At 31.7% G+C, this 19363-nt stretch overlaps 5 protein-coding genes across 11 annotated transcripts; 3 read left to right on the top strand and 2 right to left on the bottom strand.

Moving 5' to 3' along the window:
* Positions 1-45: 45 nt before the first annotated feature.
* On the top strand, positions 46-2061 carry LOC143344249 (lys-63-specific deubiquitinase BRCC36). Of its 2 annotated transcripts, none has more exons than XM_076770099.1 (7): positions 46-218; positions 567-732; positions 829-1033; positions 1130-1218; positions 1288-1392; positions 1483-1585; positions 1659-2061. In XM_076770099.1, exons 2-7 carry the CDS (start codon positions 619-621, stop codon positions 1802-1804), a joined length of 762 nt encoding a protein of 253 aa, XP_076626214.1. In that variant the 5' UTR covers positions 46-218; positions 567-618; the 3' UTR covers positions 1805-2061. The 2 variants fall into 2 exon arrangements, with proteins under 2 accessions (XP_076626214.1, XP_076626215.1); XM_076770100.1 differs by lacking the exon at positions 46-218 and adding an exon at positions 255-420.
* On the bottom strand, positions 2056-7742 carry Ksr (kinase suppressor of ras). 3 transcript variants are annotated; one of them, XM_076770089.1, is made up of 16 exons: positions 7269-7742; positions 6632-6772; positions 6378-6525; positions 6038-6301; positions 5789-5942; positions 5457-5635; positions 5073-5336; positions 4867-5006; positions 4599-4722; positions 4323-4531; positions 4046-4222; positions 3434-3619; positions 3172-3305; positions 2961-3098; positions 2464-2593; positions 2056-2323 (listed from the first exon to the last, which is right to left on the bottom strand). In XM_076770089.1, exons 1-16 carry the CDS (start codon positions 7419-7421, stop codon positions 2171-2173), a joined length of 2694 nt encoding a protein of 897 aa, XP_076626204.1. In that variant the 5' UTR covers positions 7422-7742; the 3' UTR covers positions 2056-2170. The 3 variants fall into 3 exon arrangements, with proteins under 3 accessions (XP_076626204.1, XP_076626205.1, XP_076626206.1); XM_076770090.1 differs by having other exon boundaries at positions 4323-4510; XM_076770091.1 differs by lacking the exon at positions 3434-3619.
* Positions 7743-8015: 273 nt separating this feature from the next.
* Positions 8016-13283, top strand: LOC143344246 (ankyrin repeat domain-containing protein 13D). Of its 3 annotated transcripts, XM_076770092.1 has the most exons (14): positions 8016-8152; positions 8916-9051; positions 9123-9247; positions 9321-9366; positions 9441-9584; positions 9730-9801; positions 10301-10481; positions 10555-10780; positions 10860-10988; positions 11078-11228; positions 11313-11474; positions 11626-11726; positions 11821-11909; positions 12560-13283. In XM_076770092.1, exons 1-14 carry the CDS (start codon positions 8054-8056, stop codon positions 12795-12797), a joined length of 1899 nt encoding a protein of 632 aa, XP_076626207.1. In that variant the 5' UTR covers positions 8016-8053; the 3' UTR covers positions 12798-13283. The 3 variants fall into 3 exon arrangements, with proteins under 3 accessions (XP_076626207.1, XP_076626208.1, XP_076626210.1); XM_076770093.1 differs by lacking the exon at positions 9730-9801; XM_076770095.1 differs by lacking the exons at positions 9441-9584; positions 9730-9801.
* Mip40 (Myb-interacting protein 40) lies at positions 13020-16205 on the bottom strand. 2 transcript variants are annotated; one of them, XM_076770097.1, is made up of 7 exons: positions 15900-16205; positions 15540-15573; positions 15359-15437; positions 15047-15185; positions 14763-14981; positions 14360-14543; positions 13020-14255 (listed from the first exon to the last, which is right to left on the bottom strand). In XM_076770097.1, the coding sequence occupies exons 3-7, from the start codon at positions 15435-15437 to the stop codon at positions 13917-13919; spliced, it is 960 nt and encodes a 319-aa protein (XP_076626212.1). In that variant the 5' UTR covers positions 15540-15573; positions 15900-16205; the 3' UTR covers positions 13020-13916. The 2 variants fall into 2 exon arrangements, with proteins under 2 accessions (XP_076626212.1, XP_076626213.1); XM_076770098.1 differs by lacking the exon at positions 15900-16205 and having other exon boundaries at positions 13020-13978; positions 14107-14255; positions 15540-15868.
* LOC143344247 (multiple inositol polyphosphate phosphatase 1) lies at positions 15892-18174 on the top strand. The gene is made up of 9 exons (XM_076770096.1): positions 15892-15989; positions 16101-16380; positions 16443-16753; positions 16828-16953; positions 17026-17170; positions 17269-17369; positions 17470-17579; positions 17657-17851; positions 17931-18174. The coding sequence occupies exons 2-9, from the start codon at positions 16212-16214 to the stop codon at positions 18100-18102; spliced, it is 1329 nt and encodes a 442-aa protein (XP_076626211.1). The 5' UTR covers positions 15892-15989; positions 16101-16211; the 3' UTR covers positions 18103-18174.
* The last annotated feature ends 1189 nt before the right edge of the window (positions 18175-19363 follow it).

Genomic DNA, 19363 nt, shown 5'->3' with positions numbered 1-19363 from the left:
TTAAAAATATAGAACGTTTCAAATATATGTGGGAAGTATATAATACCAATGCAACTGCACTACTGCATATCTTCACAATTAGTGACAAATGGTGACGAAGTTTGTTTTGAACCGTGTTGATATTGTATAAAATATCATTTATGAAAAGTACAGAAGAGAACGCACTAACATATAAATAATATTATTTCTTCGTTTCTGAAAAACTTTAATGTTTATATGTATGCATACATAATTTATACTACATATTTAAGAATCTACGAATGTTTAACTTTTAGGAATACCAAAAAACTAATCGCGTTGTATCGTATGAAATTATTGTAAAAGTAATCATAAACAATATTTATCATTTTTAACACCAATAATTTGAATGATAATTGATTTGAAATGTGAATTCAGTTGAAATATTATTATATTATTGAGGTTATATGCTTTCTTTCTTTCTAGGACTTACAATATGAATTAAATGTATATTGTTTAAAGAAGACTACTTCTTAATGTAGTCCCATATTTGTTAAAATTTGGATTATTTTAGCGTGCATAAAATTAATAAATGTAATTGATTTCAGATTCAGTTTTGATTATACATATTCAATTATATTTATAACAAAGACTTACATAATGGCTGCATTTCCATTGAAAAAAGTAGAATTACAAACTGATGTATACATGGCATGTTTACAGCATGCCTTGTCAACAGAAAGTTTTGAAGTAATGGGACTATTGATTGGGGATGTATGTTTATAATTATATTTTGTTACCTGATGCAATTTTACACATTTTTCATTTGTGCAAAAATACATCTATTGCTTCAATGATAATTTATGTTAGACAGTATGTGGCATTACAAAAATTATTGCTGTTATTATTTTACGACGTTTGGACAAAAAGAAAGACAGAGTTGAAATTTCATCTGAACAATTATTGAAAGCTGTTGTTGAAGCAGAACGATTAACAGATGAATTAAACCGTCCTGTCCGTGTGCTTGGTTGGTATCATTCACATCCACACATAACTGTTTGCCCTTCACACCTTGGTAGGTGTACAAATTATATTTACCACTCATACATAGATAAAAAAATAAATAAATTTTATTCAACACAGCATTCTGATAATAAAAATATTTTTCTAGATGTTAGAACTCAAACAACATATCAGACAATGGATCCTACCTTTGTGGGTTTAATATTTTCAGTATTTTCAGAAAGCAAAGAATCTAAAGTAAGTATTGAATGAAAGTTATCTAACTATTATGATACATTTCATTTATTGTGCTTGTTTAAATAACAGGAGCAAGAGATCTCTTTAACTTGCTTTCAATCATATAATGGAGAAGCAACGGAGATTCCATTAGAAATTGTACACTCATCTCTGATATCTGATAAATGTTTAAAGGTAAACTTTTATAAAATATATTTATAGCTAGTTTTAGATATAAATGTAATTTTCAATTAGAAATAGTTAATTTTCATATATTTGATTTAGACAATGACGGATTTACCGAAAATTTTGGTTCAAGAAGAAGAAGAGATGGCAGAAACATGCAAAAATCATCAGGATATTCTTGCCAGTATACATAATAATGCTGGTTAGTTTAATTATTTAAATATTCTTGATTTTCGTTGTAACAAAGAAATAATGCATTTGATTATTATTTACAGTGAGAACACGTACATTGGTTCACATAACGGATATAATTACGAAGCCTTTAGTATTGACGTTTCAGAAGAGGATAGCTTTAAATAAATTACGTGCTGCGCTTCTTCAAAGGCAGCTACAGGAATTGCAAAAAGTGAGCAATGAATAAAAATTTCTTCCAATAAAAAACAAATATTTCTTTCTTTTTCTTATGTGTAATAAACGTAAGTATATTAAGTTCAGTATTTTTCTACTTTGTACTAATACATTTCCATACAGTTTTCGTATTATTTATTGTGCAAAGTGAAAGCAAGTTTCATGTACAAAATGTAAAGTTATTTAAAATAACAAAATATAATAATTTCTTTCTTGTTTAATTTCCACGAGTTTTTTGTCAACTAAATAAGAATAGACAAACAAACCTTTCAGTGATTATTTTTATTTTACCTTTCACGAACAAAGTTCTGGCAATAATTGCACAGTTCTATATTTACACTACGAGAACAACAGTGTATTTAAATAGACTTAAATGTATTCAAAACACGGATTCTGCAGAACGAGAAAGATGTATAGGATGAGAAGGACTACGTGCTAACCTTTTGCGAGGTAGCTTTTCCAGAGTAGTTAACAATTTCGCAAAATCGGGTCGATTTTCTGCATGATATGACCAACAAAGCATTAGGATATCCTATAAATATGTGAAAAAAAGAATCAATGTTAAAAGATTATAGAAACTATAAAATCGAACAAGTTGACGAATATTTTAAGCAGCATCTTGTAAAAATCTGTGAATAAAATTTACAACATATAATATTCAATTTAATATACCTTTACATCACGGGAGGCTTGTAAATTAGCTAATGTTTGCTTCATTCCTTTACCAACTTGCCAAATAATTGCTTCAGGAGGTTGTCCTTTAAACGGCCATTCTCCGCATAAAAGCTCATACCACACGGTCCTATGATAGGACACTTTTTTTAGATACATTAAATAAAAATACTTCGAATAGTTGTTATATTACACTCAATGTTTACATTACTTTGAGACCTTGCATGTTGGATTCAAATGCTAAAAAGTTTTATCATGAATAGGAAAAAAGTAGAAAAATTTATTTATATTTAATAATAAGATTTATTCATAAATATTATTTCAAACGTAGAAAGGTATTAATTGATTCCGAAATTGAGTTGATACGTACCGAAAAGACTTACCCAAAAAACGAAAGAATTTTAAGAAAAGATCAATATTCTTTGCAATGTTTATCAGATAGAATGTATTACACTCATAAAGTAAAGTTATATTTGATGCCAATTTTTTATACTTACCCAAATGCATAAACGTCAGAAGCCTCTGTAAAAGGTAATTCTTCCTGATCTCGATTTTGTTGCGGTCTCAGTCGTCGAACAATTTCAGGAGCTAAATAACATAACCAACCAGGTGGTATACTCAACGCATTTCCTTGTCTGTGCAAGAAATAATAAATATACATTAGAATTACGATTTACATTAAGTACATCGTTTAAAATAAAAGTTTACCTATTTCCATAACAAAGTTTTGTGACACTGAATAAACCGAAATCAGTTATGACAACTTTTCCGTTTTCTAAAAATATGTTTTTACTCTTAAGATCTTTGTGAATTATTCCACGAGCATGAAGATATCCCATTCCCTAGATAATAAGAAGCACGTTTCATGATTTGTTTTCTTTTTAAATTTGTTAAAAAAATGACGATAAATTCTACCCGGAATGATAATTACACCAAAGGATTTGTTTAAATGCTTTTTACGTGTATATACCTGAGAAATCTGTTGAGCGATGATAGTGGTTTTATTCATATTAAATTTATCTTTACGCAGGTGAATGTGAGTGTAAAGAGTCATGCCTTTGCTCATACTAGTCACTATCGCCAAGCGAGGAGGCTTCATGCAAGCTCCCATAAATAAAACTAGATTTTCATGTCTAGTTTTTCGGAATGTAGCCACCTATAAATTTGAACGTAATATAATTTAAATAATGAACGTTATGATATTACATTTAATTTGAGTAAATGATGTTACGAGAATAATTATTTTACAATAAGACATGATATCATGCTACATTTATTAATTTATAAAATTTTTATTTGAAAACAAAATGGTGCATTAGTATTTAAATCAAGAATAATAGTTTCATGCGATACATTAATTTTATATGTACCATTATACTAAAAATAATAATATATAAATTCTCAATTAAGCTATGAAATTAATCAATTCATTATTTTGCTCGTGTTATAATTAGTAAAAGCGAAAGTATAAGCGTTAGAACAAGCTATTCCCAGCAGAAGAATACTTTTTATAACGTGTATGAAAATTTCACGGCCGTATTGAATTAGTAAATGTAATTTAACTGTAAAAAATTTATTATACCTCTAACTTGAATGCTTCCAATGTTTTATCATCGTCTAAATAATAGTCCATGTTCAAGACTTTAATCGCAACATTACCATGCCAATAGCCTCTGTACACTGTACCAAATCTTCCGGTACCTATAGGTTCTCCAATTTTCAATTCGTCATAAGGAATGTCCCATTCTCGCATCGATAACTGTAATAATAAATCCCATTTAAACGCGATTGTAATACAAGGCGACTCTAAAATTTGGGATAAGCTACAGTTCTCTTCTAAATATATTGATGTTACATACACTGTTCTGCCGCGGCCAACGACTGTCTCCTGGTTCTCCGTCAGAGACTTGAGAATCTTGAGAATCAACCCTAACAGGTGTGCGTTCGGAATCTGTGCTAACGCTACCAGATCCAGAAACACTTACTGTTCTTTCACTATCACTCGACATATTTGTACCTTCGAGTCGATGAGTTTCTAATGTAACACCTTTATCATTGAGCACAACATCTGGAAGTGAATTGTGATCAATTTTTTCTATATCGCAATAAAATGCATTGTACGATAATTTTGGTACCTGGAAAATGGAACTGTTGTTTGGCAGGTGCCTGTGGAGTTTGGCTCGTATTGGCAGGTAGCAAAGCTGGACTAGAAGGCGTTGAGCTATTACAGCTCGAGGTATTTGAACTAGAATCCGCGCCCTGATGAATATACATTCGTAAAGTATTAAGTGTTAAATGGATTTCATCTCGATTGTAATTTCAAGGTATGTGTTTCTAACATAAACAAGGATTACATTGACCAAAGAAAAAATATAAAGAAACGTGAACCCATATTTAACACACCTGAAAAGGTATGTTCACAGAAGAATGTGGATGGGATCGTTTTCGATCCCTTCGATTTAAAGAGCTCAATAAATTTGAGTTGTGATGATTAGGGGATGTTATACCAGGTTTGCTTAATATTGGAGAAACATTTACCATACCTAAAAAATTTTGTTTTAATCAAACTTGTTGGAAAGAATCGATAAAACTTTAAAGCTTATACGCACCGTCACCTTGTACAGATCTTTTAAACTCGTCGAAGAGTTCCTGAGGTAAGCCACAAGAAGGTGGTACTTTGGATTCGCATTCCCGGTGACATTTATATTTACATTCTTTGCACTTTAAGCCAGTGTCCATAAACATTTGCTTTTCGCAATAGTCGCATGTTGTCATCATTTTGAAAGTTTTGGTAAAGCGGTGAGCAATTATATGGCCCATTCCTCGGGTTACAGTCGGAGTACGTGGTGACTTTGGCACTTGAAGACTTGTTACTATGGAAGATAAAAGTAATCATTTGCAATGTATTTTAATGATAAGGAGCACTAACTACATCTTTTGATTCGGAAAGCCTAACGTTTTTATTATTTTGTTCTTCTTAGAAATGCATTTACCTGTTCCCTTAAAACTGTTATCATCGCTTTCTGCACTAGAATAAGGTGGTGACTTAACGGGACTACTACTATTCAGTAACAGACTTTCCCCTGTAATGTCTGCATTACTGCTGCAAGATCCTGATTCCGTAGGCAGACGATTTCTTCTTCCTACTGAACCAACAGGATCGTTCCCGTAACTATGGAAACGATGAAGGAATATATAATATTTACATTAATTTATTAAAAAAGAATCGGTCTCTGATATTGCATTATTTTTGCTGAATAACGATCTAATTTTTGGTTATTACTTTTAAGTTTTATAAGAAAACTATTAGGAATTAAAGTATTACCTTGAAGCTGTATCTCCATTTTCAAGACGATTTGCTAATTGTGATTCATGAGATTTTGACTTAGTTAATGGAAACACTTCTGGTTGCGATATTGTATTTTGTAAACCTATTTGATGTTTTTTACAAGGAGGAGGAGTTGTTGGAAACTTGATTCCTATTATTAGAAAACAAAATTTCAGTGATTATAAAATTGTATAAGTATATTATAACATGAAATAAATTAATACATTTGAAAGACTTATTACTTACCACGTCCTAGCCTTTGTAAAAGAGGAGTAGAAGGAGGACTAGTTGAAGATAAAGACGTAATGGAAGAAGCTTGTGCTAATATATCACTGTTAAGATTATTGTTGTTATTATGATATGGAATGCTGTCTTCGGAAGGAACAGAACATCTGGTTGTACGGCATCGAGCTGGCCTAGGAGATGCTCCTGTACGTACATGGTGTCTATCCCAAGAATCCCAATACAAATTCATATCACTATTATCCATATCTCCTCTTAAGAGAACATCTAAATAAAACATAATATTAGATAAAAATACACGAAAAATACAATGTGCACTGTTCCAATATAAATGAACTCTTACCCATATACCGACGAAGATTGTGCAATGCCCTACAAAGTCTACGAAGTTCTTCTTCATGTCTAACATTATTTTCTCCCAACATACTACCTAACTCATGTTCAGACTTCTCTTTGAGAGCTTCCAATGAGTTAGCCTTAGAGCAGACCATCTGAAATTTATTATTAATGCACATATTTGCTAAAGTCAATGCATAGTTGCTATGAAATTTTTAAAATAAAGATTACAGAAATGTATTTTTGAAAAATTATTTGTACCTGTATAGACTCTTGTGTAAGTCCTACTACCCGTAACCATTGCTGCAAAGATGGATACTGTCTCATCTCTGCAGGCAATGATTCTACAGCCAGTTTGGCTTTGGTTACTAGTTGCTTTGAGTATAATTTGATAAGTTTTCCCTGAAATATGTCACTTATATTCATGATAAGAACGAATAACAACAATAGATTCACAAAGTAAGTATGCAATACCTTTTTTAACATCAAATTAAAAAGATAATGAAGTTAGTGAAAACATAATTACAATTTCCACTTCGATCGCTTGAAATTGTTTTACCGAAACAAAATATTTGAAAAGTATTCCACACCGGAGGAAATAAAAAGTTCAATATTTTTTTCGACGCGACATTGTATCATTGTCTCGAATTAAAGTATTATAATGCGGTAAAAAGATAAAATAACAGCAGAGCGATAATGACTGACCGCAAACGGGGAACAAAAGCGTCAAATTATTCGCGTGCATGCAAATGTAAATTCAAAGTCGATAAAGAAATGCATTTGCAACTTGTTGACAATCACACGGAACAGCCCTTCACGAGGTCAAGGCGATCATGTTTGAAGGTAACGAAACAAGAATGAAAAAAAATCGAAGGGGCTGCGAATTATTTCGCAGTACCTCGAGCGTACGAATTTCCTGTTGCGTGAGTTCTGCGCTGGTGGAACATTGGGTCCTCAAGCCTTCGAGCCGATCGGCGGAGATGTCAATCATGGATTGAACGACATCTAAGGCTCGACGAATCTCTTGTTCCGCATCCTCACCGTCCGCCATCCCGCGCCACGATGACGGCCCCCTGTTTTGTTGTCCGCGAACCTGACACCTACTTCACGGGCATAATTCCTCTCGCACGGTGTCCGTATCGGTCACGGCTTTATCACTGGTTCTCCGTGTTACCAAACCACTTATCAACATTGACAACCATCTTGGCCGCCTATCGGTGACGTCAATCGGTGCCCAACAATCCGGGATCTCAGCACGTTCATTCGAGCAACTTTATGGTGTTCCTAAAAACGCTTTCTTAAGTTATCGTGACTCACATGATTACAGTGTCCACGTTACTGCCAACCACGCCACTCGCTGGTCTCCCTAGAGTGACTACATGCTCCCTACAAGGCTATTTGCAACTTATGCTGAATTACATAGTTTTGGAAACGTTTACTGAATAGAACGTATATAAGCGCCACTTGCAACATTTCCTTTTTTCATTTTATGCACTCAGCATGCGATTCGGAGTTTCTTATCTAGCTGTCTTACCCGGTCGATGAGTAGTGGTCATTTGCTCGCCACATATCTGGCTCGGTGACATGTATTCGTCTGACAAAATTCTGTGTCGTGTGTTTGAATTGTGGAATTTTGTATAATTACTGGTGTTATATGTCAGCGTTAAGAAGGACTCAATAGAAATGGTGAATATAGATACAATACAAAAGAATTATCCGCTGCACTGGCTCGTATGGAATAACAACTATCTAGAACTCGAGGATGAGTTATCTTCGAAGCTGGTTCGTACGAAAAAAATGTCATCCGATTATTAAACCGCGTTCGAAGATATCGTCAGTTGCATCTGTCATTAAATAGATGTATTAATGAAGATAAGAATCTTAAACATTTGTCGATTGCTATTTTTTTTCTTACTAACCGAATATGATAAATGACATTTCCCTTATGTCTCGTTTCTCTGTTCATGTATTGGATAATAATAGTGGTAAAATAAAAAGAAATGTGTGATTCTAAAAGATAATAAGAAAGTATGTTTTTGGAATGTTATTTTATGACAAGTGTTACTAACTAATGTATGCAAATTTAGTAATGTCTTCTTGTATTGATATACGTAGATATTTAAAAAATCTCAGAATTGATGAATTTATTTTAATCTATTAAAATCAATTACATCCTATTGATTTGAATACATTATTTGGTATGCTGTCAAGAGAGCTTTATGAGTGAAGCCTCATGTATGTGGGAAACCATAAATGTTCGCTGACTTGTAACTTTCGATATTATACTTTGAATATATCATTGATTGATTTGATATAGTATAATAATTGTATCACAAATTATTAACCTTGTCAATCCTTCTTCTTTTAATGTTACAAATGATAAAATAATTATACTGTATTGCTAAGTTCACATTAAATCAAGTATATATTATACAATGAAATTTATCTGATCTGCTCATAAAATGTTCATAATTATTTTAAGAATATACGTATAAGTTAATAGAAACATAAGAATCATAATTAATAAAGAATCATTTTCATCTAGCATGACATTGAGAAGCATGATAATAGGGGAAGAACACCACTGATGTTAGCTGTAACTTTGGGTAATATTAATTGTGTTGAAGTGTTATTGCAACATGAAGCTAATGTCAACACAGAAAATACTCAAGGATGGAGTGGTAATAATCTTATTTGCTACATTTTTCAAATTTGTATAAAAATATGTACATAATTTGTAATTGTTTTATAGTGGTCCATGAAGCAGTTGGCACAGGAAATCCTGAGCTATTGCAGATGGTGCTAGCACGTAGAGATTATCAAAGATATTGCAATCGGGTAGCTGGTATTCCAGAATTACTTCATAAACTTAAACAAGTGGGTTCGTTAGAACAAAGCAGAAAGCATAGTGATATTTCGCAGAATGTAAACCAAAATCAAATATTTTCAGGCTCCTGATTTTTACATAGAAATGAAATGGGAATTTACTAGTTGGGGTAATTAGAAAAATACATAATTCTATCATTTTCTTTAAGTACAGGCATTAAACTAATATTTTGCTTATCGTTAGTTCCTCTTGCCTCTAGAATGTGTCCTAGTGACACTTATAAAGTATACAAACAAGGCAGTAACGTGAGAATCGATACAACATTATTGGGATTTGATCATGCCAATTGGCAACGTGGAAATCGCAGTTATGTTTTCAAAGGACAAAGTAAATATTTTTGAGATCATTATTTTGCATGAACATTAATATTCGTATAGTTTATTTCAATCTTCAGGTTTTTTTGCGTGTTTTTTCTTTTATATTAATAGTAGAATCATTTATTTGTTCTTTAATTGTGTATATTAAATGCAAGCTGCATCAAATGTACCTGTGGCAATTAGATGCGAACGGAGTTATGTGTTCAGTATGGTGGGACAAGAGTCAGGTGACAGAATTACTTTTTCAATTAATGTGGTCTACAGGACTTTAGAGAACATACACTTTTACAAAGTAAAAACAAATTTATTCAATAGATTTGTTATGTAGATATTTACTTTTGCATTCTATTTATTATTATTTTCTTTCAATTTTCATTATTATTTAAAAGTTTATGTAATACACAAAAGCTTGCAATGGTAAGCATATGTGTCACTTAGTTATAGTTATTATAATAATATTTATATTGTTGTATAATTATATAAATAACTGCATCTAATATGTAATTTATTCATATCCTCGTACAAGTAAGTACTTAAATATACATATATATTTAAATATAAAATATTTGAAAACATGTTATTAGACTTTATACAATTACTAGTAGTTGTTATCTATAAAATTAATTAGTTTGAGTCTTACATTGTAGAACAATATGTAAGTTCTATTTCAGTAATTATTTCATAAAAAATTATTTTAATATAAAAATAGAATTTTTGTTTATACAGACGATGGAGCAACGATGATGGAAGTAGATCACGAAACACGGAAAGTATACGTCGAGCATATGAAACTCATAGATGTGGATAATATGCAACTAATGGACCCTTCTGAAGAAGGTGTATTAGGTCGTCTTACAAATCCTATAGTTACTACATATATAGATACGGATAAGATTAGTTTTGAACGGTAATTATACTTTCTATTTTACTGTTAGAATCTTTCATATATATCTTTTACAACGTTTTCAATGTTTAAATAGAAATAAAGCTGGTTTATGGGGTTGGCGATCTGATAAAAGTGAGGTAGTAAACGGACACGAGTGTAAGGTTTTTAGTGCAAGTAATGTAGAATTAATAACGAAAACTCGATTAGATCACTTGTCCGAACCTGACAAAATAAGGGCACGCGCTCCTCGTACGCCTCTACAATCATTTCTTGGCATAGCAGAACAACAACAAGAGAATTGCATTAGTGCAACTACTAGCGTAACTTTCTTTTCTTAAATATTTTATGATAAACCCAACGATAACTTCGGAATTATATTTAATAATATATTTGCTTTAGGAAGAATATAACAATGTTGGAAATCCGTCTAACATTACTGCTGAAGAATACTTTGATCCAGATGTTGATTTAAATGGAAGAGATATAGGTAGACCAAAGGAAGTAAATACAAAAATTCAGAAATTTAAGGTATTTTATGCTGAAATTATATTTTTTATGAGAATGTAATCTTAATCAATATTGGTTAAAATGTAATTAGATATCAAATGAACTTATAGGCAACTTTGTGGCTAAGTGAAGAATATCCATTAAGTCTTCAAGAACAAATTATGCCAATTGTTGATCTTATGGCAATATCCAGTTCACATTTTGCAAAATTAAAGGATTTTATTCAAATGCAATTGCCAGCTGGATTTCCTGTTAAAATTGGTAAATATTGTAGTCTCTCAGAGTAAAAAATGCATTTGATATACTAATGTTTGATAAACGTGTAGTTATGTTTTGTTATTTTAGAAATACCTCTGTTCCATATATTAAATGCGAGAATAACGTTTGGAAATATTTTTGGCATGGATCAAGAAGTACCACATGTAAGTCATTTAGAAGAAACTAATAGAATGACCTGTTTAGTTGATGACACTTGCTTTGAAGCACCAATGGGATATGTCAAATTGGGTAAGCATGACTTATACTTATAATGTATATGATGTATAAAGCTCGAGGTTCAAGCCTAAAGAGCTTTAGTGAAATCTAGTTTAACACTACTACTTATAATTATAACTTGTTATAAGATATTCCAAAATATTATAATATATATTTTTTACAGGTGCTGAAGTTCGAACACAATTCAGTATTGAGGAAGAAGATGATCTGTTACAGTTTGCTATTCAACAGAGTTTACTAGAAGCTGGAAGCGAACGTGACGAGGTATGCATATGCTTAAGTTTCCAACGTTTATATTTAAAAAATCGAATGTTAATTTACATGAATTCTAACATGTTATTCAATTTGAATTATTAAGGTTGATATATGGGAAGCTTTAAGGTCTCAAAAACCATCACGACCAACGACACCCAACCTGACAACAGAAGAGGAAAGGGAATTTCAAAGGTACGAAAATATAACACTCATAGGAATGTCGTTTCGGATACCTTGCTTTTATTTTAAAGGTTCTAAAAAATTTATTTTGCATGTGTTCTTGCTCAACAATTCATATTCAGGAAGGTGGGTGAAGGATACCTCTAACAAATGTTGGTTCACGATAATCATTCAAAGCGAATTCCAAAAAGTATTTTGTTAGCCATTGATAAATATTTAGAACGTTCGTGTAACAATGTATACAAATTCTTGCGTTAAATGCAAGAAGCCGAACGATGTGTTAGAAGAGAAATAGTTTTTCAATTTGTTTAGAAGTCCCATTTTTCGTATATTTTAGCAGCCTAAATCTTTTGTACGCACTGACGTACATAGAATAACAATGCTAGGCAATATTTTTATTGTGCAACATTTTTATCAGAAATGGGCAAAATTTTATTCGAATAATAGATGACTAATAAAAACACCATATATCGATTTATTCGTAACGATTATTATCGAACAGTTTTATTTCGATTTCATTTTATAATTGAGTTTATTTTCAGTTATCTTTTAATACATTATTAGTTCGATTTGTTATTTGAAATTTTTTATCTAAATAAGAATTTTGCCCACCTCTGATTTTAATGAACAACAATAAATTTTTGATTTTTTGTTTAATGCAGAGCTATTCAGGCAAGCCTGGCGCTGTATCAGGAGAGTACTGTTGCATGTGCGAGTGGTCGAAGTAATATGAATAAAGCTAGTGACGTAGAAGATTCTGATGCGCCCGAAGATACGACGGAACAATTAAGATTAGCCTTAAGATTGTCGGAGCAACAACAATTAGAAGAAGAGCAGCGCCGATTGCTGGAAGAAGAAACGTTTCGGCAAGTGTTGGAGCTGTCTCTGACAGACAAGTGAACTTTAAAATGTGCAATAGTCATAAATGAAACTTGATCAAGCTATACTTCCACGATCACGAGAAATCTTCCGGCCGCGCAATATCGAGACTGTCAAACAAGAAATCATTTCCTACGATTCGTAAAGTAAAACTGTTGTTTGCAACAGACATTTGTTATGGTATATAGTTACAGCGTACAGGTCAAATGGTGAAAATCATATAGCATTAACTATGAAAGTAAATGATTTTAACTTATGTTATTTATTTCTTAGCTACATTTTATATGGAGGAAATATGTAGTAGTATGAAGATTGTGGTACATAACACTCAGAAGTCTTGAAAATTACAATATAGCTCTGGCGAAAAGTTGGAACATTTTTCTTTGACTCAAATTATGTTTGAGGTTAAACAATACCCAATCAAATACAGATAAAATCTTCTTGTTGAAAGTACGTACTGTAAGTTACGACTGTCAATATTTAAAATAAAAAGCTTGTAATTCTCAAGCCTTCAACAATTATTCGTTTTGTCCTCTCTCCTAGCATTAGATTTTTTTCGAAATTTCTAGCATCAACGTCTAATTATATTTATTGAATTACTGTTTTAATTAACATTCTGTGTAACAATATGTTAAAAACTGCCTCTCTTAGTGTTTGGGCAATTAAAACTATTCCAAGTTCCTTTTTATACCCGTGATAAAATAATTGTAAGTAGCGCTCCAATTTATTAAGAGTAGTAGTAATATAATAAAAGTTTGTTATTTATTCTTTATAGTTTATTCATTCTAGATAAATAATTTCGTTGAAGTTATTTTATTATTCAAACAAATTATGTACAGAATAAGAAACCATTAATTAACCTGTTGTTATCATACAGCAATTTGTATCGAAAAACAAATATAATTTTACTACATATCACTGTCCTTCAATAATTTCTATCGAAATAAAAACGAATTATTGCTTGTCACGCGATTCCTTTTATATAACCTTATAAAATATAGTTGCTATATATTAATTGTACTGTAATAAAAAGGTATATTTCTACAAGTAGTATACAACAGGTATAATTAAGTGTATAAAATAAAACGTATGTAGAAAAATCTGAAAAAAATGTTATATGCTGATTGAGCACAGATTTTGTTAATGAATAGCCGACAGTATCAATACTGCCATAGATCGGCTACTCAAATTCTGATTGTGCCCTAAAACAGAAATAATAATGTTTTTATAATAAAGTGCATCCTGCAGCATAAAATTTAATCTGAAAAATATTTTTACAGAATTCCAATTAATAATTAGATATAATCCCGTCAACATCTTTGATACAAACCTCTTAAATATAGTATTTAATATATTTGCACTCTGTACAAAACGTTGTTCATTCTTATGCGCTTGCTGATGCCATTTTTTACGTACAGTATTCCAATGTATTCTATGTTCTCTTAACAGTGTTTCTCGCGTTTTCAAAGATTGTCCGTCCTAGAATATATTATCCATAATATATACAGATTTATTACGATAGTTAATGATCGTACTTTCGCGTTAAGATAAAACATGTGAATTTATCTGGGTAAATATCTTACATAATCTAAATTTAATTCTTCCTTTTCTCTAGATATTGGCGAAGGTATACGATTTCTAGGCATAGCTTCTTCGCAAGGCAACGGAGGTGGCAGATAATAAACATCACGAACATCTCCGTTTGTGTCCAATATATTATTACTTACATTAACTTCGTTTACTATTTCGGGACTTGGACTGCGTACTCTAAACGTAAATACAAAATGTAAATTGCGTTGTTTCTGTATAAATCTGTATAAATATTCTACGAATAATATTCTTAAAATTATGTTAATGTTAACATAAATACATATGAAAATGTAATAGCATTAATAAGATAATTAAGACTGTTATGTATGAGCAAGCATCAAAATGAATGAATAACATTTAGATATTTGTAATTTTTCATTGTTTTGCATTTCTCACTTTGGAACAAGATTAGGATTCCTTGGTTGATTAGCCATCCAAGCCCTACATATAGGATAAAGTGGTGTGTCTTCTTGAAACTGTGCTAAATCAACACTCCGATCAAATAATTTCATTACATAAGTATGATGAAATGCTGTATCCAATTGCACTTGTCTGCGACGTCTTACTTTTCGTGGCTGTTGATTACCCATTGATTTTGTTTTAAACATATGATCACTAGAATAGTAGATCCATTAGTTTATATAAAAGAAGAATATTTGTACATATTTCGGTAATATTACATTCTTTTCATTTGATGTTTATAATCTTGTGATGAATTTTCTTCGCTTGAATCTGCTGATGATCCTGTATCACTGTGTTGTAACAGTTCTCTAAGTGCTCCTTTTAAACGATCTCTTGCCACAAGTACATCACTATCTCCTATAGCAAAATTCATTTCAAGTTTATAACATTCATATTGCCAATAACAAAGAATACAGCTATTTTGAAGATTAATGTAATTCAATAAATTATTATATTAAAACTGTAATACACATAATGAATTAATAATTATTGCTAAAATTGGTAGATATAAATAAAATATTTTCTATTACCCAATTCATCTTTTATTTCCACTTTCACACGTCCAGGAAGGGGAGTAGGTGGTGGTTGAATATTTCTTTTCTTTCCCATCTAAGTTGCAACAAAAGTTAATTAATATATTGATTATATGTTACAAGTAACTGCAATGCTTTTTAGTAACTATAGTATAACAATAATTTATCATAAACATACCTTTGGAAATATTCTATTTCATCCACATATGACACTATAATTTGTAAATAAAATAATTTTTTTTTAAATTTACGAATTACTCGAAGATATTGTTACAAAGAAAAAATAGGAAAAATTAATACATAGATTTATTTTTTCACAACTTTTATATTGTTGAAGATTCGAATGTGCTAGGTTAAGAGAACAAATATAACTTGATTCGGCAACATGCAATATTTTGAAAATAATGCAAAGTAATTTTGTATTATATTTTTGTTTTAGTTTCAATTCTTTTGAATGAAAGTTACTGTCATGCTATTTGAACAGTAAAATGATCATTCTAAAAAATTACAAGTAAAACAATTTCGAGTAACTTCGTACATTGAATCACGTTGAATGTCACACGTTGATTCTTTTCAAAGATCAGCACAATTCACTACTGGATCGTCCAATTTCTGGAGGTTCTCGTTAGTACGTTTTGACTTTTTTAATTTTTTTAAAATGATTTTCATTACGTTTTCTGTATGTTACGTATAAATTCGATCAGTGATATTTTTATAATGTAGTATGCAAATTTTGTAGTGCTAAAGATTGATTCAAGCTGCTATTATTTGGTCAATACAAGCATTTGAAACCAACACTTTATGTCAGATACAAACTTTGTATATTGTAGATACATAAAGTATTGATAAGATGCAACAAATATCGAATATAAAAGTACTTTTGATTTTAAGCATAAGTATAATGGTTTCTGTTGCACATAACTGCTTTCTACATAACAGTGATTATAGATGTAAATTAGGAACAAAAACACCATACAGATTTATAGCTAACTATGATGATTCTCCATTTGAATATACAGGTATGTAGATTATTTAATTATTACCTATGCAATAAATTAATTTATACTAATGTTATTTTTAGGTTGTGTGCCAAAGAAGATATGGTTAATTTTAAGGCATGGCACAAGATTTCCTAGTATGAAGTATATGTCATCTATGACTGAAAAACTGCCAAATTTACAACAAATTATTTTAAATAATTATCAAAAAAATAAAACAAGTCTTACGGCCGATGATGCAGTTTTATTGGCAGATTGGAAAATTACCTTCACCAAGGACAATATTATGAAATTAGCAGAAGAAGGTGAAAATGAGATGATTGATTTAGGGGAAAGATATCAATCTAGGTTCTCTACTCTTATGCCAGATGTTTATAATAATGAGACTTATAGGGTAAAGAAGAATATAAACTTTATTCTCAATGTATACTTCTACTGCACGTATTAAATATTAATATTAAATTTTAGTTCAAATATACTGCTACACAGCGTACCAAAGAAAGTGCCAGAAACTTTGCCACTGGTTTATTTGGCAGATACAATAGTCACAAAGTTTGGTATCCAGAAGCAGAAGATAAGGATCCTGTGTTAAGAGTAATTTTCAACCACCTACTTTAATCAGTAATTGATTTTCTATTATTTAATTATTTTATTTTAAGTTTCTAGTTTTACAAACGTTGTCATCGTTGGTTAGTTGAGGTGCACCAAAATCAAAGTGCACAAATAGAGAGGGAGAAATTTTTGAAGAGTGAAATTTTTACTAAGATGTTGCAAGATGTCTCAAAACATACTGGTCATCAGATTGATTATGGTAATGTATATAAATTTAACTTTTGGCGTGTGTGCATATTGTGTACAAAGTACACACAAATCAGTTTATGAAGTACTTGAGACAAAAGTGTATTTCAGAAACTGCATACTTGATGCATATGATATGTGGGTTTGAAACAGCATGGCAACCAAGCACAGAGTCACCTTGGTGTAGAATGTTTTCATTGAATGATTTTAAGGTGAATTTTATGCTTAAACTTTTATCATTGTAATAGTTACACATTTTCTTTGTGAAATTCTACCGACAATCTAACTAAATTCCAAATATAAATTTTTCAGGTTCTGGAGTATGCAGAGGATTTAAGAAAATATTGGATCGACGGATATGGTCACAAATTAAGTTACGAACAAGCATGTTCTGCATTGAGAGATATGTTTACCTTTGTCGCGTAAGTATACATTTTTCTTTTAAAATTTATCTATGTTAAAAAAGTACATTTTATATCATAAACCCTCTGAATCGCAGATCGGTCGATGGACCATTAGTATCAGCGTATTTCACCCATTCAGGCACCATTTTGAAATTGTTGGCTTTATTGGGCGTTGCAAAAGACGATCAACATTTAATGCATGATCTCTTTTCTCTGTATGGAGATGATAGAGCATGGAAGACCGGTATTATCGATTCGTTCTCATCTAATATCGCGTTTGTTTTATACAAGTAATTATTAATTATTATTTTGTACATAAAAGATAATTATGCTTTTTTACATTCTTGATGCGTGTTACTTTTGTTTTAGCTGTTCATCTAGCGGTCCAAGTATTCTTTTCATGCATCAAGAAAGACCACTCTATCTCCCAGGGTGTCCTTTAAATGTACCATGTCCATTGTCCATTATGAAGGCACTGTATCCTGACCACGAAATAGAGTGTCAGTTCGATGCAATGTGTAACATAGAAGAGAACACATAATTTTTAATTGATTTTGTAAATTATACTAATATTCGACTATTTTTACATTATATTTAACGTATACAGTTAAGCATTTTAAAGAAATCTCTAAATAAATTATTTCATACTTTTAACAGTTTTGAGTCATTGAATTGTATTAATAACATTTATACCTCCCATATATTAGCGTTGAACACTGTTGGAAAACCCATTAGTACAAAATACGACACGAATTTATGCGACGATCTAACAGATTCGCGTCTTTTTGGGTTGTATCATCGGCTCGGAAACGCCCCGTATATGATTGGGAAAACTTTTTTCATTATCGGGTCATTCCACGTGAAATCGATCACACTTTCAATCTATATGATTGAAATCTACTTGCGTTTCGTACAAGGAGAATGAATTCACGACTGAGTTGGTGTACCACCGATTGAAATACTATCGATGATGGCCGCGTCAAGCAACTACCGAACGTATATACGGTCTTATTCCATTATCCAGGGATGCTGTTCCACCCGTGAGGTTGGGATCCATGGAAATTGGGGGCGCGGCTTTAATAATACTGAACGGTCGAGAAACGCGAGGTAACGACAAAAAAAAGGACGCCGGGAAGTTCAGCTTCCTCTTAAGGAGAATGGTTTTACCCTCTGCCCCCTCGCAAGCTGTCCGTTACCTTCGGATTGGCTTCCACCTTTTTACGAGGATAAACGGCCCGACGACGGAGAACCCGACGATTTTCCGTAAATCGATCATGGCTCGCAGCTCGTCGATGTAATATAGAGCAACGCAGGGCGAAACTTTTTTCTCGGGAATCGTTCGATCCACGCTTGCCACGGGATCGATCTCTTGTTCCTTTTCTCAAGCGGATCTATCGAGGGTACGGACCGGGATTAGTTCGCGGGTTTACCAAACGGGTTTCAAGGGTGAACGGATGTTAAAGCTGGACTTCTATTTCGAAAAGGTCTTTCACCTCGCGGCGTTCGAACGATGAAAACTTTTTTCTCCCACTTACTCGGGATGGGACTCTTCTTAGCGTGGTGTTGAGACACGATTGTATCGTATTCTTCGAAAAAACACTACGTTACGAACGCGATCTGGACTGATATTATTTTCTGCGTGCAATACATCGAACATATACGATAAGATTTACGTAGAAAGGATTTCGAGGGTATGCCTATTCACTAAGTATGATTATAATTGACCCCTTAAACTAAAAATAATTTTTTCAGAACGATTCAAAATTTTTTTGTCGCCGAAAAATTTGTTTACCTACGAGTTC

The sequence above is a fragment of the Colletes latitarsis genome, chromosome 8 (genome assembly GCF_051014445.1).
Source record: "Colletes latitarsis isolate SP2378_abdomen chromosome 8, iyColLati1, whole genome shotgun sequence".
In the NCBI taxonomy this organism is placed as follows: Eukaryota; Metazoa; Arthropoda; class Insecta; order Hymenoptera; family Colletidae; genus Colletes; species Colletes latitarsis.
The sequence above is the reverse complement of the archived record's forward strand: the minus strand, read 5'-3'. Positions and strand labels throughout refer to the sequence as shown.